The following is an 18,142-nucleotide window of genomic DNA, read 5'->3' on the forward strand; positions in this document are numbered from 1 at the left end:
CGCCTGGGTGGCTCAGATGGTTAAGCGTCTGCCTTCGGCTCAGGTCATGATCCCAGGGTCCTGGGATCGAGTCCCACATCGGGCTCCCGGCTCAGCGGGGAGCCTGCTTCTCCCTCTGACCCTCTCCCCTCTCATGCTGTTTCTCTCTCTCGCTCGCTCTCTAAAAAATAAATAAAATCTTTAAAAAAAAAAAAAAGAACAAAAACATGGCACACACTAAACACCACAAAAGTCATCTGATCCAACTTCAGCCCTAGTTCTACTGGTTTTTCAGTCTAGAATAATACAGTTCCCTCCCTTTCTTTTCTTTACTGCTGTCACACACACACATGCAGACACACACACACACACCAAATTACCCAAGGTTAAAGAGTCTCAAACAGCTTGTACCCAAAAGACCATAGTCAATTTTCTTGATAGCAAAACTTCTGATTCAATCATGCCTTAGTTTCTCCATTCAATCTAGATAACTCTTGGAGGAGCTGACGTAAGTATTCACATTTTCTGCTGTGTGTATTTGCCATCTGGAATATCTTACTTCTCTAGTTCAAAGCTACTTTTTCTTCTTATGTGATTAACAATAATCTCAATTGGATTGCTGGCCTCTTAATTTTTCTTTATGCTAAACACAAAGGTTGATAAAAGATGAAAAACAGGGGTGCCTGGCCGGCTCAATTAGAAGAGCATGCAACTCTTGATCTTGGGGTCGTGAGTTTGAGCCCCATGTTGGGTGCAGAGATTACTAAAAAATAAATAAATTTAAAAAAAGATGAAAACCAGACCTTAAAAATCTTAACTGAAAATATATTTTTCTCAGTAACGATTCTCCTAATTTTAAAACAACCTGAATTTCAAAGCCAAATGTTTTAATTATTGATTCTGTTCCATTTCCTGGATCCCTTAAAAATTTTAATGATCTTTCTACATCTTACTGCTTTTTAGACAAGAATAAACGTTATGCCACCAATGTTTACTGTATGGTCAGTCATCAAGAAACCCAGGAAGTGACATGCCATCCGAGCGCCATGACAGATGTAGTCCTCACCCATTGGTTCATCACTGGAACTCTTAAGGCAAACGCTGAGTGGGGTAACAGCAAGAGTAACTTCTTCTTGACTTGATGTAAAAAGAACAACTGCCTCAGCAAGCACTCTACAAAAAGTAATGAAAAGTACTATGTTACTTGAAAAACAAGAAGAAAGAATCTTATTAAATGGGACTCAAATCTTTAATCTGGAAATAAACAGGTTAGTCAGCCTAGATTTTTTAAAAACTTACCCAAAATACCTATCTTATTTTTTCTACGTGAGCTGCAATATTTTCAGTATATTTTAAAAATTCACTTGAAAGCCAAGAGAATAGTAAAATATATTCTTAGTATGACATGTAAAAGCTGCAGAATAAACCAGACACTGGAAGAAATGTCTTCAATTCCATGGTTTTATATACCCCCTATATATTTTTAATGACCTGCAATCATACTCCTGAGGGAGGTAGTAGAAAACATCGCTGTTCAGACAGAACCGGGTGGAACTATGCTGGAGATCTGGGTGAGGGGTAGAGGTTTACGAGCAGCCTGCTACTTATATTCTCTTTCCCTTTGTTACTTGTCCTAGATTATTACCTATTACTTTCAAGGTTGTCTTGACATCCCAAATGCCCTTTTATCCTGATCTCCCTTTTTAAAAATAGTTTTATTGATACAGAATTCACATACTGTACAATTCACAGATTTAAAGTTTTTTAACTTGTATTTCCCTAACTATTAATGATGTTGAGCACCTTTTCATGAGCTTTTCAACCATTTGTATATCTTCTTTGGCAAATTATCTATTCAAATCCTTTGCCCATTTTTAATTAGGTTATCTTTTTATTATTACATTACAAGATCTGGGCTACTTTTGAAATTGAGGTGTTGTCAGATAAAAGTGAGATTCTTAGAATGTATGTAATGTTGATGTTAACCTGATGCTAGACATTAGCTCAGCAGTGTTTCTTGATGCCAAAATGTCAGGAACACCTACCAAATTCATCTAGGAACTTTTCCAGTGTTGATGGTGTTTTATAAAATACCAAATAACCTGATACAAAAAAATTACAACATAAATGTGCAATTCAAAAAGGAAGAAAAATACAATAAATATATGAAAAGATGTTCAAACTCCCAAGGAATCAACGCAACAAAAAAGGACATCTAATAATACAATTTTCTACCTATCAGGTTGGCAAAAATTTTAAAGATTGATCATATATGTTACTTGAAAGGACTCCCCTACACTTCTGGTGGGAATGTAAATTGGCTCATCCTTTAAGACAGCAATTTGGTAGTCAGTATGTATGCAAATTTAAAATTTGGTAAGCCTTTGACCCAGTGATTTCATTTCTAGGACTCTGTGTTAAGTGTATAAGATGGCCCCCAGTGATCCCCACCTCCTGGTATTTATGCCCTCATATAATCCCCTGCCCTTGAGTGTGGGCTTAATTTATAGAGTCACTTCTAACAAAGAAAATGGCAGAAGTGATGAAATGTCAGTTCTGAGATTAGATTATAAAAAGACTTTGGTTCCATTTGTGAATTCTCTCTCTCAATCAGTCATCTCAATCAATTCTCTCCCTTTCTGATTACCAGTGGCCACGTTGTAAGGACAATCAGATAATCCACAGAGAGGCCTGTGTGGTGAGGAACTGAGGCCTACCAGCAACCAGACTAGTGAGCTTGGAAGTTGATCATCTGAGGGCTCCCCACAGCCATGTCTGTGAGTTTGGGAGTGAACCCCCTCCAAGTCCAGCCTTCAGATGAGACCACAGCCCTGGCTGACAGCTTGACTCCAATTTCATGAGACACCTTGAGCCGGATGCACCCAGTTAAGCCACACTTATAACTATGAAGTAATCAATATCTGGTTTCTTAAAGCTCTGAGTTTGGGGGAAATTTGTTCCACAGAAATAGGCAACTAATACACTTTTTTTTTTATGGCAAAAAGCTGGAAACAACCTACTTTTTCACTAATAGGACAATGGGTAACTAAATTATGGTTCAGTCATACAGTGAAAAATTATGTAATCATTAAAAACAATAAGATTGATTTAAGTGAACTGACACAGAAACTTAAAAAATCAAGTTGCCAAATAATAACAGTAGGACATTTTCTTTGAAAAAATTAGTTACAAGTATGTGTCTAATAAGTAATATAAATGTGAGAGGGGGGAAGAAGGAAGAGAAAGAAAAATATCCATAGCTATAAGGAGAGGGTGAGTTACAGAGAGATTGGCTATATAGAGAAGAAGATCTACAAGGATATACACCAAATTGTTGATTGATGTTACCTCTGCAAAGAGGGATAGAGGGGACAGGTAGAGGAGAAAAACTTTTCATTTTTTATCTTTGTACTCCTCTATAAATTCTAGATGTATTACAAGGAGCATGTATTGCTTGTTTAATTTAAAGAACAATAAGGATAAAATATCCTTTGGCTCACAAAGTAATTAATGTTTAATGCTACAGCTTAACTAAAAAATTGGTGCACTTTTCTGACAAATGAACTAAAAAATTGGGTGCATTTTTCTGACAAATGCACTTTTCTGACAAATGCACATTCTCTAAAGAAAAAATGCAAACACTTGGGATAAAATAAGTTTACATAAAAACGTTAACGTTTCCTTGTGTTGTGTGTTTTAAGACTCAGGCAGAAGGCAATATATAAATGCAAAGTATAATTAGGTAATATATTTTTCCCTTGGTATCACTTGATGTAGAAAGGCACTAATGGGATATTTTTAGAACTTTCTTGCCACTAAATCATTATTGCTACCATTAAGCAATTATATTATCTACTATTATCTTTTTCACAGTTTCCTCTTGACCTTGTAAGGGGATTTCTCCAAGTCAAATGTTAGCTTTTTAAAAAAATATAACTGATTTCAAATTTTAATTAAGGGCATTACCTCTTTACTCTGTGCCCACATTATATTTAGAAAAAAAATAAATACCAGAGAACTCATTACCTTGGTTGAATAATTAGTGTATTAGAACACATATTCTTTTCAAAAATAACTTGCAAGGGCTGACTTTCTTGAAAACACACATTATGAGTTCTTCTAATACCTTAAAAAGAATAAAGCAATCTGTTAATAATTTTAAGTGCAACATGAACTATTTAAAAAGTCTACGTTTCACAGCCACGTTAAAATAATAAAATTAAAGAAACATTTCCTATCTGGCAGGTGCCTGTAGCTTGAATGAGCAGAATTCCTTTATGAAATGTGTTTATTGCCCCCTAGTGGACACCATGCAACATGCCATATCCTCGGACCAATCAGGCAGTAGAGCTCCCAAGTTCTTTTGAAATACAAGTTATTTCTTAAATTGTGGGTAAAATAGTGATTGCCCACTCTAGTTCATGTGCCTATCATTCTCTTTCACTACCTTTCATCCAGGTTTGATATTTCTGGGTTTCTGGGAATTCTGGAAGTATGAGCCAGCAACGGTAGTATGCATTTTACACACATTACCTATGATCTTCACAACAGCTCTGCGGGGTAGGCACTTAGTCTCAGAAGAGGAACCTGTAGCCCAGTGAGGCTGACTGACTTTTTAAGGTGATGCTATTTTAATAAGTATAGGGAGAATGTGGCTCCCTGCTCAGCGGGGAGTCTGCTTCCCCCTCTGCCCCTCCTCCCTCTCATGCTCTCTGTCTCTCATTCTCTCTCGCAAATAAATAAACAAAAATCTAAAAAAAAAAAAAAAAAAAAATAAGTATAGGGAGAATGTGAACCTAAGTTTGAATACAGAGCCCATGTAATGAAATCCAAATGGGCTGTAACTTTCTACAGCCCAATAATGTTGTGGTGAGAATCAGAAGGACTCACTAGAAACAACATTTCTCATCTAACTTGGATTTTTTTTTCTTTTAGGGAGGAGGGGGAGAGGGAGAGAGAGAATCCCAAGCAGGCTCCATGCCCAGCCCATGAGCCCGACACAAGGCTCAATCCCATGACCCCAAGATCACGACCTGTGCTGAAATCAGGAGTCGGACTCCTAACCAACTGAGCCACCCAGGCGCCCCTGGGGGTTTTTTTAATACAAAATTAATAATGGCAACATTTATTAATTTCATATTTACAGACCACCTACTATGCACAAAGCTGCATTAGTTAGCTTTTGCTGGAGAACAAACCACTCCAAAACTTAGTGGCTCAAAATAACAAACATTTATTATTTCTCACAATTCAGCTGAGTAGTTCTGGTTTCAGCTGGCTTAGCTGTGGCTGGACATCTTGGATGGCTTCACTTTCATGTTTAGGGCCCAGTGGGACAACTGGCATGGCTGAGACTGCTGGGACGGCTGAGGCCTCCCACCACATGGTCTTAATCCTCCAGAAGTCTACTGTGCAGCACTTGTTCTCATGCTGAGGGAAGGGTTCCTGCTTTCACAGGGGAAGCTGCCAGGCCTCTTAAGGCCTAGGCTTGCAACTCACACAATATCACTTCTATTTAATTGATAAAGCAAGCCCAAGGCCAGCCAAGATTCGAGCTGGGGAAACAGACTCCAGCTTTCGAAGGGTGGGAAGCAGCAAATAATTTGTGAGCACTTGTCTGGTAATCTACTACACAGGAACAATTTCAGGAGCTAGGGATTAGCAAAGCACAAATCAGACAAAAATCTCTCTCCTCATAGAGCTTACCTTCTAGGGAAGGGAGACAGACGATAAGAAAATAAATAAGTAAAATAATTGATAGGTCACATCGTGGTAAGGGCCACAGGAAAAAAGCAAAGCAGAATGGGCATTAGGGGTGCCAGTCATGGTAGACAGCAATTTTTAATAGAGGGGTCAAGGAAGACCTCATGGAAACGAAGCCATCAGAGTAAAGACCTGGAGGAGGAGAAAGAGCAAAGCAACATGCTATCTGGAGAAGGAGCTTGCTAGGCAGAGGGCTCCCAACCCATGTAGGATCTTATTGGCCACTGCAAGATCTCTGGCTTTTACCCTGGGTAAATGGGGAGGGCTTAGGGGGAGGCGTTGAGAGAATTTTGAGCACTGGAGTGACATATCCAACCTATTTCATCTTTGCACTCATCCATACATCTTAGATGTACTACAAAGAGCATGGCACTGCAAGGAATTACTGTGATTTCTATTTTGGGAAGACACAAAGCTCGAAAGTTGGCATAATTTACCCTATTTTAAAAACTATTTCCAAGTTACTTTTGGAGCAACAGGTATTAGATGCTTATGGTCTAAAGTTCAAAAGATACCAAAGAATAGTCAGTGAAAAGTAAGTCACCCCCAACCCCTGACTCCTGCCACCCCCCTACCCTCCACAGAGGGGACCACTGTTAGCAGTTTCTTAGGTATTCTTAGAAACAGCCTTGGCATATGCAGCACGATCATACCTCTAGAACATACCTCTAAATATTTCATTCAAGTAAATACTGGCATGGCCAAACATGCCCAAGCAGAGAAATGTCTAATTTCCTTGTCATTCCTGATGCTCCTTTTCTTACCACTTGCTTCCTTCTCCTTTTTCCTTATCGACAAGTGCTAAACACTTTCAGCCTATACCTTTTGTTCCCACTGCTTGCTCCTCATAGAATGCCTTCCCATTTCCACCTCCTGGAAACTCACCTAGCCACTCACCTAGTCACTAACCACCAAGCCTTTCCTCTTCACCTTTCTCTCCTCTGAATCTCTGGCCCAAAGAACATCCACTGTACCCTTTTTATTTTATCTTATTTTTTTAAGTAGGCTCCACGTTGGGCATGGAGCTCACATGGGGCTTGAACTCACGACCCTGAGATCAAGACCTGAGCAGAGATCAAGAGTCAGACACTTAACTGACTGAGCCACCCAGGCGGCTCCCCCCCACTGTACCCTTTTTAAAGCATGTACCTCTTCACTGCAGTTTTTCTAGTCTTCTAGTTTAATAACAATTTTCCTTGATAGGATACAAATGGGATAAACATTTAGAAGTCCTGTTTTCTCCCTGGGTCATTTATTAACCTTATCTTGTGCTGCACAAAGTACTGGACCATAATGCAATAAGGAGTTTTGCATTAGAATGGACTTCCTTCATGGAGAAAATCTTACTACTAAGAACAACAACTGGGGCGTTTGGGTGGCTCAGTCAGTTAAGCGTCCAACTTGATCTCAGCTCAGGTTTTGATCTCCAGGTTGTGAGTTCAAGCCCTGCACTGGGCTCCACGCTGGGAGTGAAGCCTACTCAAGAAAAAAAAAAAGATAACAACAGCTGAACTAAAGCAAATGCTTAGTCACATGTTTGGCTTAAATTCTGGCATAAGCTCCTTAATATCTCACAGACCCGTGACAACAGCTTGGGGCCCAGCAGCCAGGCCAACAATCATTCTGAGTAGTAGTGTCTCATCCCATCTGCTCCTGGCCATGGGATTCCTGATGCTAGTTCTACTTGCCACCTCATAAGCTCAATTTGGAACTTCCCTCAGTGGGTCCAGAGAACTCTTTCAAACCTGAAGAGGTACAGCTAAGGAACAACCATTATTTTGGAGATGTTACATTTGTAGAGTTTAGAATTTCAGAGGTCAGTGATACTTCAAAAATCTTGTAAGTTATTTAAATGGGACCCAATCCCTATAAGTTCACTGTTAAGCAAGTTTAAAGTCATTAGTACATCCGTAGAATGCCCTTTGACAAAAACTTGAAAACTTGAAGTGGGATTCCAGCCTTCTTGACATCACTTCATTAATACATGCGTATGAATCAAAGTTTTATTTTCACTCAGTATCCCAGTGCACTCCTCTTCTCTTATGGAAGCCCCTCTCTGCTGGAGGCCTGTCTCTTTGAGCCAGGACAGAACACATTAGCATGTCGTGTGTATCAGAGAGTGTGCTTCAGGAACTCACAGACTCATTTTTAGCAATTCTAGGGCCAGTGCAAAGAAAGAATGGAGAATTGGTGGAATTATTAATAAAATAAATATTTCAGGTAAATCTTGGTTCTCGATGATACAAATCCTTGTTTCCTGTTAGCAGATGCGAAATAATTCAAGAAATCACCGTTCTGGAAACTTTTCAAGGTTAGATTTAGAGAAGTTAGTCTTTTTTAGTAGCTCATGTTTTTTCAATTGTTTTCTATCAATGAAGAGAGCCAAATTTACATCACTGTCCTTAATTCCTTCCCAAATCCCAAACATGTATTTCTAGCAGCTTATGGGCTATCTCTACCCAGGTGATTTTTCTCAACTAAATCTGAACAGTGTTTCCCCACCAGATTACAGATATAAAATCGCAAGCATAATTTGCTGTGTGCATACAGTTTTGGAAACTATAACTACTCCAGTTACCTAGCAGCATCCACGTTCTCCGGTCTCCTTCCTTCCTGAATTGGCCCTTCCCCCTTTCATAGCAGCCATGAGGTTGGAGGGGGGACGAACTCTACTTCCAGCATCACTGATAGGCCCTCATTGGTACAAACCAAGTGTGATCTTATCCCCCCTGCAATTAAATTTGGACCAGATATGGCACTTAGAGATGGGAATGCCCTGGCCACTAGGATTGATTTAGGTTGGTCCAGTCAGAGCAAAGTCAAGCGCTTTTGTTCACTGGATACATAAGGCAAGGCTCTCACTCCCCCTGGATGTGAAAGAGGAAATATTTAGCCCCGGCTGCTGCTACAAGCCGCCTGAGCACTGAAAGTTTGTAAGAGAAGCCTTAGGATAAATCACATGGAGGAAAGTAGAGCTGAGTGAATTTTAAAAAGGAAAGGAGTGCCTGGCGGGCTCAGTTAAGCATCTGTCTTGGGCTCAGGTCATGATCCCGGGGTCCTGGGATCAAGCCCCACATCGGGCTCCCAGCTTCTCCCTCTCCCTCTGCCCCTCTACCTGCTTGTGCGTGCACTCTCTCTCTCAAATAAATAAATAAAATCTTAAAAAAAAAAAAAAAGAAAGAAAAGAAAAGGAAGGAGGAAAAGTAGTAGTAGCTGCTACAGCCTCGATCGAACCATGCCTGTGACCTAATTTTGAACTTTTTTCATTTACAAGAGCCAATATTCCTCCTTATTATTTTTTTTTTAATTTTTTTTTATTTATTTATTTGAGAGAGAGAGAGAGAGAGAGAAACAGCATGAGAGGGGATAGGGTCAGAGGGAGAAGCAAGCTCCCCGCTGAGCCGGGAGCCCGATGTGGGACTCGATCCCAGGATTCCGGGATCGTGACCTGAGCCGAAGGCAGTCGCCCAACCAACTGAGCCACCCAGGCGCCCCCTCCTTATTATTAAAGTCAGTTTGAGTTGGATTTTCCGTGTGTTTTTTTTTTCCCTGTTAGTTGCAACTTAAGGCATCCTAACTCACAGCTTTCCTACAAAAGCTATTAAAAATCAACCGATTACAAACATGTATTAGACATTACTCTAATTTAAGCTACTTGAGAGATTCTTAAGAAACTGAAGGGGAGGGGCGCCTGGGTGGCTCAGTTGGTTAAGCGACTGCCTTCGGCTCAGGTCATGATCTTGGAGTCCCGGGATCGAGTCCCGCATCGGGCTCCCTGCTCGGCAGGGAGTCTGCTTCTCCCTCTGACCCTCTCATGCTCTATCTCATTCTCTCTCTCAAATAAATAAATAAAATCTTTAAAAAAAAAAAAAAAAAAAGAAACTGAAGGGGAGCCTGGGTGGCTCAGTCATTAAATGTCTGCCTTCGGCTCAGGTCATGATCCCAGGGTCCTGGCAGCATCGGGCTCCCTGCTTGGCGGGAAGCCTGCTTCTCCCTCTCCTTCTGCAGCTCCCCCTGCTTGTGCTCGCTCTCTCTGTCAAATAAATAAATAAAATTTTTAAAAAAGAAAGAAAGAAACTGAAAAGTTGGTTGTTTGAAATCTAGCTGGAAATAAGGGATGAGGGTCATTGTAATAACAGCAATCATCGACGAGGTAGTACTCCCTCCGCGTCAGACACCACGCTATGTGCTTCACACTGATCCTGCTTCACGTTCACAACAACCCCGGAACATGAGCGTAGGTAAGATTATCCCCATTTACAGAAAAGAAAATGACAGTACAGAGAACTGATGAGAGAAAAACTCTCTAAAGGCCTGATATACAAGGGAGGCCATCTTAGATTTCTTCCTAAATTCATATGACTGTACATAAACTTTGTTCAAACCAAAAGCCTGATTTATGGCCTGCCATGCATGCAATGTACATCTGCTTTGTGATGAGTAGCCTAAAGGAAAGCCATCTTGTCCTTGAGGCATCTCAGTCAATGCTCCTGCTCCCTGCATTTCTTTACAATGAAACTCGTGATGCCTGCCTACATACTAATCTATAATCTTTTCAGCTTTTACAAGATGTAAAAATGTATATGACCCTGTAAAAACTTTATCCTCTGGAACACTTTCTTCCCTGTGAAAAGTGTGTTTCCTGGGCAGTTGTCCTAACTTGGACTCGAATAAAACTCTCTTACTTTCTGAGATTCTACAAGGTTTGTTCAATTTGCATTGACAAAGCTTATGTACTTTCACAAAGCTAATAAGAAGTATAGAAGAATCCACACCCATGTCTGTGATGTCAAGGCCTGCTGTGCTTTTAATCATGCTCTTTACGTGATTCTGCTATTATGTGAACTAAAATTCAAAGGGGGAAAATCACATTAAATCATTGATATTTTGCAGGGAAAAAATGAAAGAATATAATACAAATAGGAGCTTAAAATATTAAGATAATTGTCAGGCAAAGTAACAGATAAAAGATCATTGTAACCCTATGATAACCTTCCAGAAGACCATTCCACTACAAAAAAAGATTTGGACTAATATCACAAGCACGAGTTTTAAAGCATACAATTCTACCTGCTAACTTCAAATAAAATAACAGCAATCATAAAAATTATAACTAGAGCTAACACTTAGAGAAGGTGCCAGGCATTCTTTTAAACACTGTGGAACTCTAACTTCCTATAACTCATTGAATCCTCACAAAACCCCAAGAATGCTGGGACTAACATGATCCGCATTTTACATTTAAGGCAAATGAGGCACACAGGTGTAAAATAATTTGTCCAAAGTATCAGCAAGGAAAGGGCAGAGCAGGATTCCGCCCCAAACTTTGTGGCCTCCAGAATCCATGTTCTTAATCACTGTGCTAGAGATACTTAAGCATGTAAATGTCCTGTGAGTAAAACATTTGAATATCTACCCTGCAAGGCTGTGAGGCAGGAAATCTGTTTTACAGCTTGGTGTGACAGAGAGAATGTATAAAGGTTTTGGCTCCTACTACTGGGGCTCGACTCAAAGCCAGGCTCAGCGACTTATTAGTTTTGTGACCCTGGGCCAGTTACCACGCATGCTTCTTTCAGTCCCAGATACAGTACTATCTGCCTCCCAGAGGACTTTCAATACAAGCTGGCACTATTCCTTTCTGTTCTTACCAAAGAACACTGTTTCCAAGGCACTCTTACAGAATATCATCAAGCAGCCAGTTAATTTTAGAACCACCTATTGTTTGAATTCAAGCGGACATTGAAAAAAAAATTGGTTTGTATGCAGGCAAAGCTTGTGCCGCTGACAAGTTGGAAAAGGAAAAATACCAATCACTTCATAATACTTCTACAGAGACAAGTAAGATAATACTTTTCAAGTACTTACAACGGCTCTACCACAAAACCAAATTCTAAGCAGTAATACAATGAGAAGTCTTAATATGCAGTTTGAATATTCTAAACATAAAAAATATTAACAAAAAAACCACAATACTTTAAAACTAGTTTTAACGAGACCTACCATGTCTGCAGAAGAACTGAATGACGACTTTGCACAGATCGGAACTGGTGAATATTTTGCACTTCTCTACATTTCTTTCAAGGGAATTCAGACATCTAAAGATGGGCAGAATTGACTGTACCACAAATACAACATAGAACAGCAGATACTTAATATGGTTGTTCTATTAGTTTAAATGAACTAACAAAAGAAGAGCATATATATTCATAAATGAATATATTTGCCTTGCATTGCCTTTTTAAAATATTTTTAAATTTTTATTTCTGTTTTGAACTATGTAACTATGTGATGTCAACTTTAAAAATAAAACGGCCAATATTCATTTTTTTCTGGGTTGAAAAAGTATTTTCCCCTTCTTTTAACACTTTATTTTTTTCTCTTTTTAAATTTAAATTCAATTAACATATAGTGTGGTATTAGTTTCAGAGGCAGAGTTTAGTGATTCCTCAGTTGCATGTAACACCCAGTGCTCATTACATCAAGTGCCCTCCTTAATGCCCATCACCCAGTTACCCCAACCCCCCCCAGCCACCTCTCCTCCAGCAACCCTCAGTTTGTTTCCTATATTAAGAGTCTCCTGGGGTGCCTGAGTGGTTCAGTCGGTTGAGCGTCTGCCTTCAGCTCAGGTCATGATCCCGGAGTCCTGGGATAGAGCCCCATGTCAGGCTCCCCACTCAGCGGGGAGTCTGCTTCTCCCTCTACCCTTCACCCCGCTCATGCTCTCTCTCTCAAATAATAAATAAAATCTTTGAAAAAAAAAAAAAGAGTCCCTTATGGTTTGTCTCCCTCTCTGGTTTCATCTTCTTGTATTTTTCCCTCCCTTCCCCTGTGATCCTCTCTTTTGTTAAATTCTTAAGAATTTAAGAATTTAGGGCGCCTGGGTGGCTCAGTCGTTAAGCGTCTGCCTTCGGCTCAGGTCATGATCCCAGGGTCCTGGGATCGAGTCCCACATCGGGCTCCCTGCTCAGCAGGAAGCCTGCTTCTCCCTCTTCCACTCCCCCTGCTTGTGTTCCTGCTCTCGCTATATCTCTCTCTGTCAAATAAATAAATAAAATCTTTAAAAAAAAAAAAAGAATTTAAGAATTTAAATTCCACATATGAGTGGATTCTATAATTGTCTTTCTCTGACTTATTTCACTTAGCATAATACCTTCTAGTTCCATCCATGTCATTGCAAATGGTAAGATTTCATTTTTGACGGCTGAGTAATATTCCATTGTGTGTGTGTGTTTGTGTGTGTGTGTGTGTGTACACACACACACCATATCTTTACCCATTCATCTGTTGATGGACATCTGGGCTCTTTCCATAGTTTGGCTATTGTGGACATTGCTGCTATAAACACTGGGGTGTCCTGCATGCCTTTTTAACCATGTATTAAATGCAGAATAGATGACATGTACTATGTAATAAATATTTCTACACTACAAGAGAAAACCAGGGCCACTTATATTTACCTTCATTCCCAATTTGCAATTTAAATTTGATATTGTCGAATCATTCTCATTTACTTTCACTGAGGTTGACCATTGATAATGTTGAAAAAACACAGGAGAGAAGAGGACACATCCATATGCTGATCGACAAGAATTCACAGATCTTAAAGCAAGCTGAAAAATAAGAGATATTAAAGAAAAAATCAACTTTCTCTAAATGATTAATTCAAAAAATTCTATTATGTTTAACACTGCAATTAAATGTGTTCAAATAAGGCTATGGGATGGTAACTGCATTATATGGACTACATTATAAATATGAATTATTATAGATACTAAATGGGTAGCATCATACACTGTATATTGAATTTGCATACATATACATACATGGATACACATCTGTATTGAATACATACAGGTATTAACTCTAAAGTCTTGCAGGTTGAAATTGTGAAGTTGTGAATGCCTTTAACTTTTATGCACAAAGTGACAGAAGGCAATGTAAGGGGGGCAAAAAGATGGCAGCAGAATGGCAATCTCTTGCCTCATCTAAAGCGAGAAACCGTCGGACAGCTCCAGCCACCTACTTCCACCTGGGAATGCTGGCCCCAAACTGTCAGATCTTCTAAGCTTTTAAGAGAAGCAAGAAACTCAGATCTTTATATGGACTCTCCCAATTTTTAAGCTTAGAAAATTATTTCATTAAAAAACAAAGCACAGTGCATTCCCACAAAACACTTCTGCAAGCCGTATCTAGCCTCTTGACCACCAGTTTGCAATTTCTGGTTTAAATCTCTTGTGTTTCTCTGCATGATTTTTATAATATGCTCTCAATGTATTCAGATATATAAAATAAAGATGAACAGTGAAAGGGATAATTACAATTTCTGGGTTTCCTAGTTAACATTCAATCTGGGCTGGGGTCTTTAAACACCTTCTTTTGCCTTAATAGATGGTATATTTGTTAATTTTCTTACTTACACCTTTTTCAGATGGGTCTAGCCACAGCTCGTCACTGATTCGTGATAGAGCTTGGATTGCTTTCCCAAATACTACAGAGAAAAAGAAAGGTACTGCTTACATTCTTTCCTCAAACAATAAATACAAATCATAGGACTACTTCAGCATTCACAGGACTCACGTTTTAATGCATAAAGAACAATGTTTTATAGACTAATGCTAAAAATTGCTTTAAATACATAATAATACTCTTGATAAAATGCTAGACACACAGTAAGAGCTCAATAAATTTACAGCGTGTGCAAAATGATAAAATGCACACTCTTCCTTTCTGTATATTTGCATGGGGCAACTGTGGAAAGCCAATTTCCATACTAATGTATTTTTAGATTTGGTTTAAATAAATATATTACCCGCCCCCCCAAAAAAGAAGTGTGAAAACAGAGCATGGAGGGATTTGAAGGGATTTAATAACTTCATGGGTGGCAAGGTCAAAACAAGTCACGAGAGAGAAATTAGAGGCATTCAAGATGCATCTCTGATATTTGAGGGTAGCATGCAAGATGCCAGATCTTCCCACCAAACACACTCAGATGCCCTGTAAGGAAGAGAGGCTAGGCTGGGTGACCTATTTGTCTAATCTGATATGACACTGTTAATATTCTAAAGAATTATGAGTAAGTACAAAATGTGGCAAACATATAGAGGATATTATGTGAGGCCCAGGTGGTTATTATGCGAGGCCCACGTTGGGCTCCATGCTCAGCATGAACTCTGCCCCTCTCTTTTCTCCCTTCCCCCACTTGTGCTCTCTCTCTCTCAAATAGATAGATAGATAGATAGATAGATAGATAGATAGATAGATAGATAGATAAATAAAGTGGATGACCACACCAATCCATAGAACAGTAGAAAAAAGAAAAAATTCCAGGATATAAAATCAGATTATAATGCTTAAGAATCAGAAGTGTGTGCATTGGGGGTGCCAGCCTGAAACTGAGATGGGATGATGGGGGGGTGGGGGGAGATGGAGGCATTTCTCCCTTTTTACCACTTCACATTCAACACTTTCTCCTGGAGCTGCCTGACGCAGACCTTTCACTCATCCGATGCCTAGTTTTTGAGCACCCACTACGTTCCGAGCACAACCCACTGTGATGGGGGTAGAGCAATGAACAGGACAGGAACAGCTCCTGCCCTCACAGTGCCTTGCGTACAGTCCAGGAGGAAAAGCAAAAACAATCATACAAATAGTTGTTTATTGAGAACCGAGCTATACACTGCGAGAGAACTTCTAGAACGCTGAGAACCTGTAACAGCTGGGAGCTTGTGCTTCCCTTTCCTGTTCTTTACCGCCGTTCCATGGATGGCCTCAACCCAGGGGAAGCTAACCATGACACAAGACGCCATTCTACGATCACTTCCGGGTTACAATCTGTAGGAAACCGTTCTTTTCTTAAACAGAGACATCCCCGAGGAACTTAACGTTTAAGTACATTCTCATCTATTATTGAGCTCTTTACATGCATCTGTTTCATTCCTACAACAAGCCCTGTGACGAAAATGCTGTTATTATTCTCATTTTTACAGATGAGGAAACTGAGCCCCACAGTGATTCAGTGGTTTGTCCCAGGTCATACATCGAAAAATGGTAGAATCTGAATAAAAACCAGGTCGATGCTTTCCTCATGGCACTAAAATACTTTTTACTGTCTAAGCATCATTTTTTCCCCCAACTCCTCCTCACGTAGTCCTTATCATCCCGAGTTTGAGGCCCACATTCCCAATCTCTGTTCCAATGGTGCAGTTTCATTTCATGGACACCGAGGACAATGAATACTATGCATACATAAATGCAGATGGGCCCTCTTCCTCCCCTCGGAAGTTACTAGGAGCCTGGGTGGGTGGCGGCTGTTCAGGGCCAGGCCTTGTGTCGCCATACCCTGCGCATAAAGGACAATGGGGAAATCGCCCCCATGAATCTTAGTCTTTCTCTTTTTCTCTTTTTTTTTTTTGCTTTCCCTTTTCTAATTAGGAATGCAAGAAAAGTCGCTCCACCTTTCACCTGACTGCCGCTCATCCCGCACTTCAGCATGGCCGCGAGCCCTAACCAGCCGCGCTCCAAGGCGCGCCTCGGTTCGACGGCCCCAGATGCCCGGATGTCGCCCGCTCTTTTCGAAGCTTCGAGATCTTACTCCTCCCGCCCCCACGCCACCATTTCCCAAAGAGCAGCTGTTTTACGGCGGGGAAGGGCCTGTGTGGGCCTCCGTAGGCCGTCTCCCACCGACATCATCTGTCATTGGCTGAGAGCGAGGTGGGCGGGGCGCCGAGGAGCCCGAGGAAGAAGGTGGCGGCGGCGGTGGTGGTGACTGAGCGGAGCCCAGTGACAGGATGGTGAGGACGGCAGATGCGGCGACCGAGGCCTAGCTGTGGGCCGCGGTGCTGCGTCCTTGGGAGCAGCTGGGAGTCTCTAGGCGAGGGCGTGGGCCATTCCGGGGGTCGTGGCGGGCGCAGCCCAGGGCCAGGCCTGGAGAAGGCCCAGGGGGAGGGCAGGGGAAGATGAGGAGCAGCCACCTCTGGCTGCGGCCCGCTCTGGCCTCGCACCCCCGCCCCAGGGGCCAGAGGACGTCCGAGGGGGAAAGGGCCCCTCTCAGCGGCTCGTCCTGTCACGAGACCCGCACGCCCGAGTCGGGAAAGGCCTTTGGGCCTGGGCCTCCAGCGTCCCCGAGAAAGGGGCACGGTCCCCTCCTTTTCCAGACGTTTCCCTACTCCTTTCCCTTAAAAGGCACCTCCCGCTGGTTGGGGTATAACGGTTGCCACCCGCATGTGTTGAAAGCTGGCTTCTTGGATGCAAAACGGGAAGTAACGAGCAGAATCCCCTATCCATTTTGGTTTGCCATCTGGGGAAAAGGGGTACAAACTAAACTATCCCCATTCACCCCTGAAATAAAGTGCAGCTGCCATTGAAATGTGGTAGTGAGTCCTCAGGGGACTGGATTTGGCTCTTAGAATGGCTGAAACTATTGTTTCCTAAATGGTTTATGAGCTCCTTGAAATTGGAAAATTTTGTGAATATGTGTGTTTTTCCAGGTAAGGAGCCAGTGTTGGCGCCAAGGGGTACGTTGGGGAGTTTTACCTCCGTCGTTTATCAAATTGCCCAGCCAGCTTCAAGGCAGGCCCCCAACCCGCTGGCCTCCAATAGGTTTCCGCCCCTAAGACCTTCCCACGTAAAAACTCAGGAGCTGCTACTGGAGAGGGCTCGTAGCTGTAATCAGATTTTCAGAGGTGCCCTTCATCCCCTAAAAAGTTAAGAACGTGTTCAAAAGGAGCTCTGATTATCTTGCTATTTGTGTTGATGAGGGTAACTCTAAAGGGACTTTTCTTTCTGATGAACATCCATTGCATTTTTAAGATTATCACAATTCTGTGACAAGCATAGCCTTTGAGGTGGCTTATAGATGTGACAGCCAAAGATTTATGGTTTATGCTTCTTTAGTGTCTTGTATATGTGAAAGGCTTTAATCCCGTTTTTGATTTTTGCTTCTAAACAGACTCCAGTTTAGAGAGATCGGTTTACAGTAATTTTGAGACAGTTTTGAGAAGATGACATATGATTCCATACTCATGTTTCTAAAGTTTTTTCTGAAAGATGAACACTTCTTTAGGGTAGTTATACTGGAACATAACTTGTCACCTGAGATAGAACTGGGTAAAATTTAGCATTAGCTGATTCTTTTATGATTAAAAATCTTTCATTTGGCAAAGTAGACTAGAAATGATCAACACTCAGTAGTGTCCAGAGCCTATGGGCAGCGAATTCAGGTGTGGAGAAGGTCCAATTTTAGCTGGAGGAATGTGTTTGGTTTTTTATCATCTTTTAGTTGGTGACTTCACCATCTGATAATGTATTCAGAGTGCTGTGTTAGATCTATACAAAATAATGATCTAGCTGCGGCATAAATTTTCCAGCTACTAGAATTTTGAACATAAGAGAATTAAAATCA

General features: G+C 41.0%; 2 protein-coding genes and 1 long non-coding RNA gene across 5 annotated transcripts in view; 2 read left to right on the forward strand and 1 right to left on the reverse strand.

Annotated features, from left to right (window-relative positions):
- Window positions 1–922: 922 nt before the first annotated feature.
- RAD9B (RAD9 checkpoint clamp component B) lies at window positions 923–16,436 on the reverse strand. Its single transcript, XM_081802258.1, has 6 exons — window positions 16,197–16,436; window positions 14,160–14,230; window positions 13,200–13,352; window positions 11,743–11,857; window positions 4,006–4,105; window positions 923–1,152 (listed from the first exon to the last, which is right to left on the reverse strand). Exons 1-6 carry the CDS (start codon window positions 16,231–16,233, stop codon window positions 939–941), a joined length of 690 nt encoding a protein of 229 aa, XP_081658384.1. The 5' UTR covers window positions 16,234–16,436; the 3' UTR covers window positions 923–938.
- On the forward strand, window positions 1,126–3,146 carry LOC145716859 (uncharacterized). Its single transcript, XR_014139807.1, has 2 exons — window positions 1,126–1,247; window positions 2,630–3,146. It is a non-coding gene; the product is annotated as an uncharacterized LOC145716859 (long non-coding RNA).
- Window positions 16,403–18,142, forward strand: part of VPS29 (VPS29 retromer complex component) — an 8,045-nt gene continuing 6,305 nt past the window's right edge. The window contains exon 1 of one of the 3 annotated variants that reach the window (XM_006736978.3): window positions 16,403–16,532. In XM_006736978.3, coding sequence (XP_006737041.1) covers window positions 16,530–16,532 — 3 coding nt within the window. In that variant the 5' untranslated portion in view covers window positions 16,403–16,529. The remainder of the gene's footprint in view (window positions 16,533–18,142) is intronic. The other 2 variants (XM_006736976.3, XM_081802257.1) reach the window with 2 other exon arrangements.

Source organism: Leptonychotes weddellii, chromosome 13 (genome assembly GCF_054177405.1).
Source record: "Leptonychotes weddellii isolate Sample4059 chromosome 13, ASM5417740v2, whole genome shotgun sequence".
NCBI classification, from domain to species: domain Eukaryota; kingdom Metazoa; phylum Chordata; class Mammalia; order Carnivora; family Phocidae; genus Leptonychotes; species Leptonychotes weddellii.

Bases quoted from the DNA above. Each gene is read 5' to 3' on its own strand.
- RAD9B (XM_081802258.1), bottom strand. From the start codon at position 16,233: ATGCTGAAGTGCGGGATGAGCGGCAGTCAGGTGAAAG. The intron at 14,231-16,196 runs GTGGAGCGACTT...TTTTCTCTGTAG, and splicing joins GAGCGGCAGTCAGGTGAAAG to TATTTGGGAAAGCAATCCAA. The intron at 4,106-11,742 runs GTAGGTCTCGTT...ATTCTTTTTAAG, and splicing joins TCAGTTCTTCTGCAGACATG to GTATTAGAAGAACTCATAAT.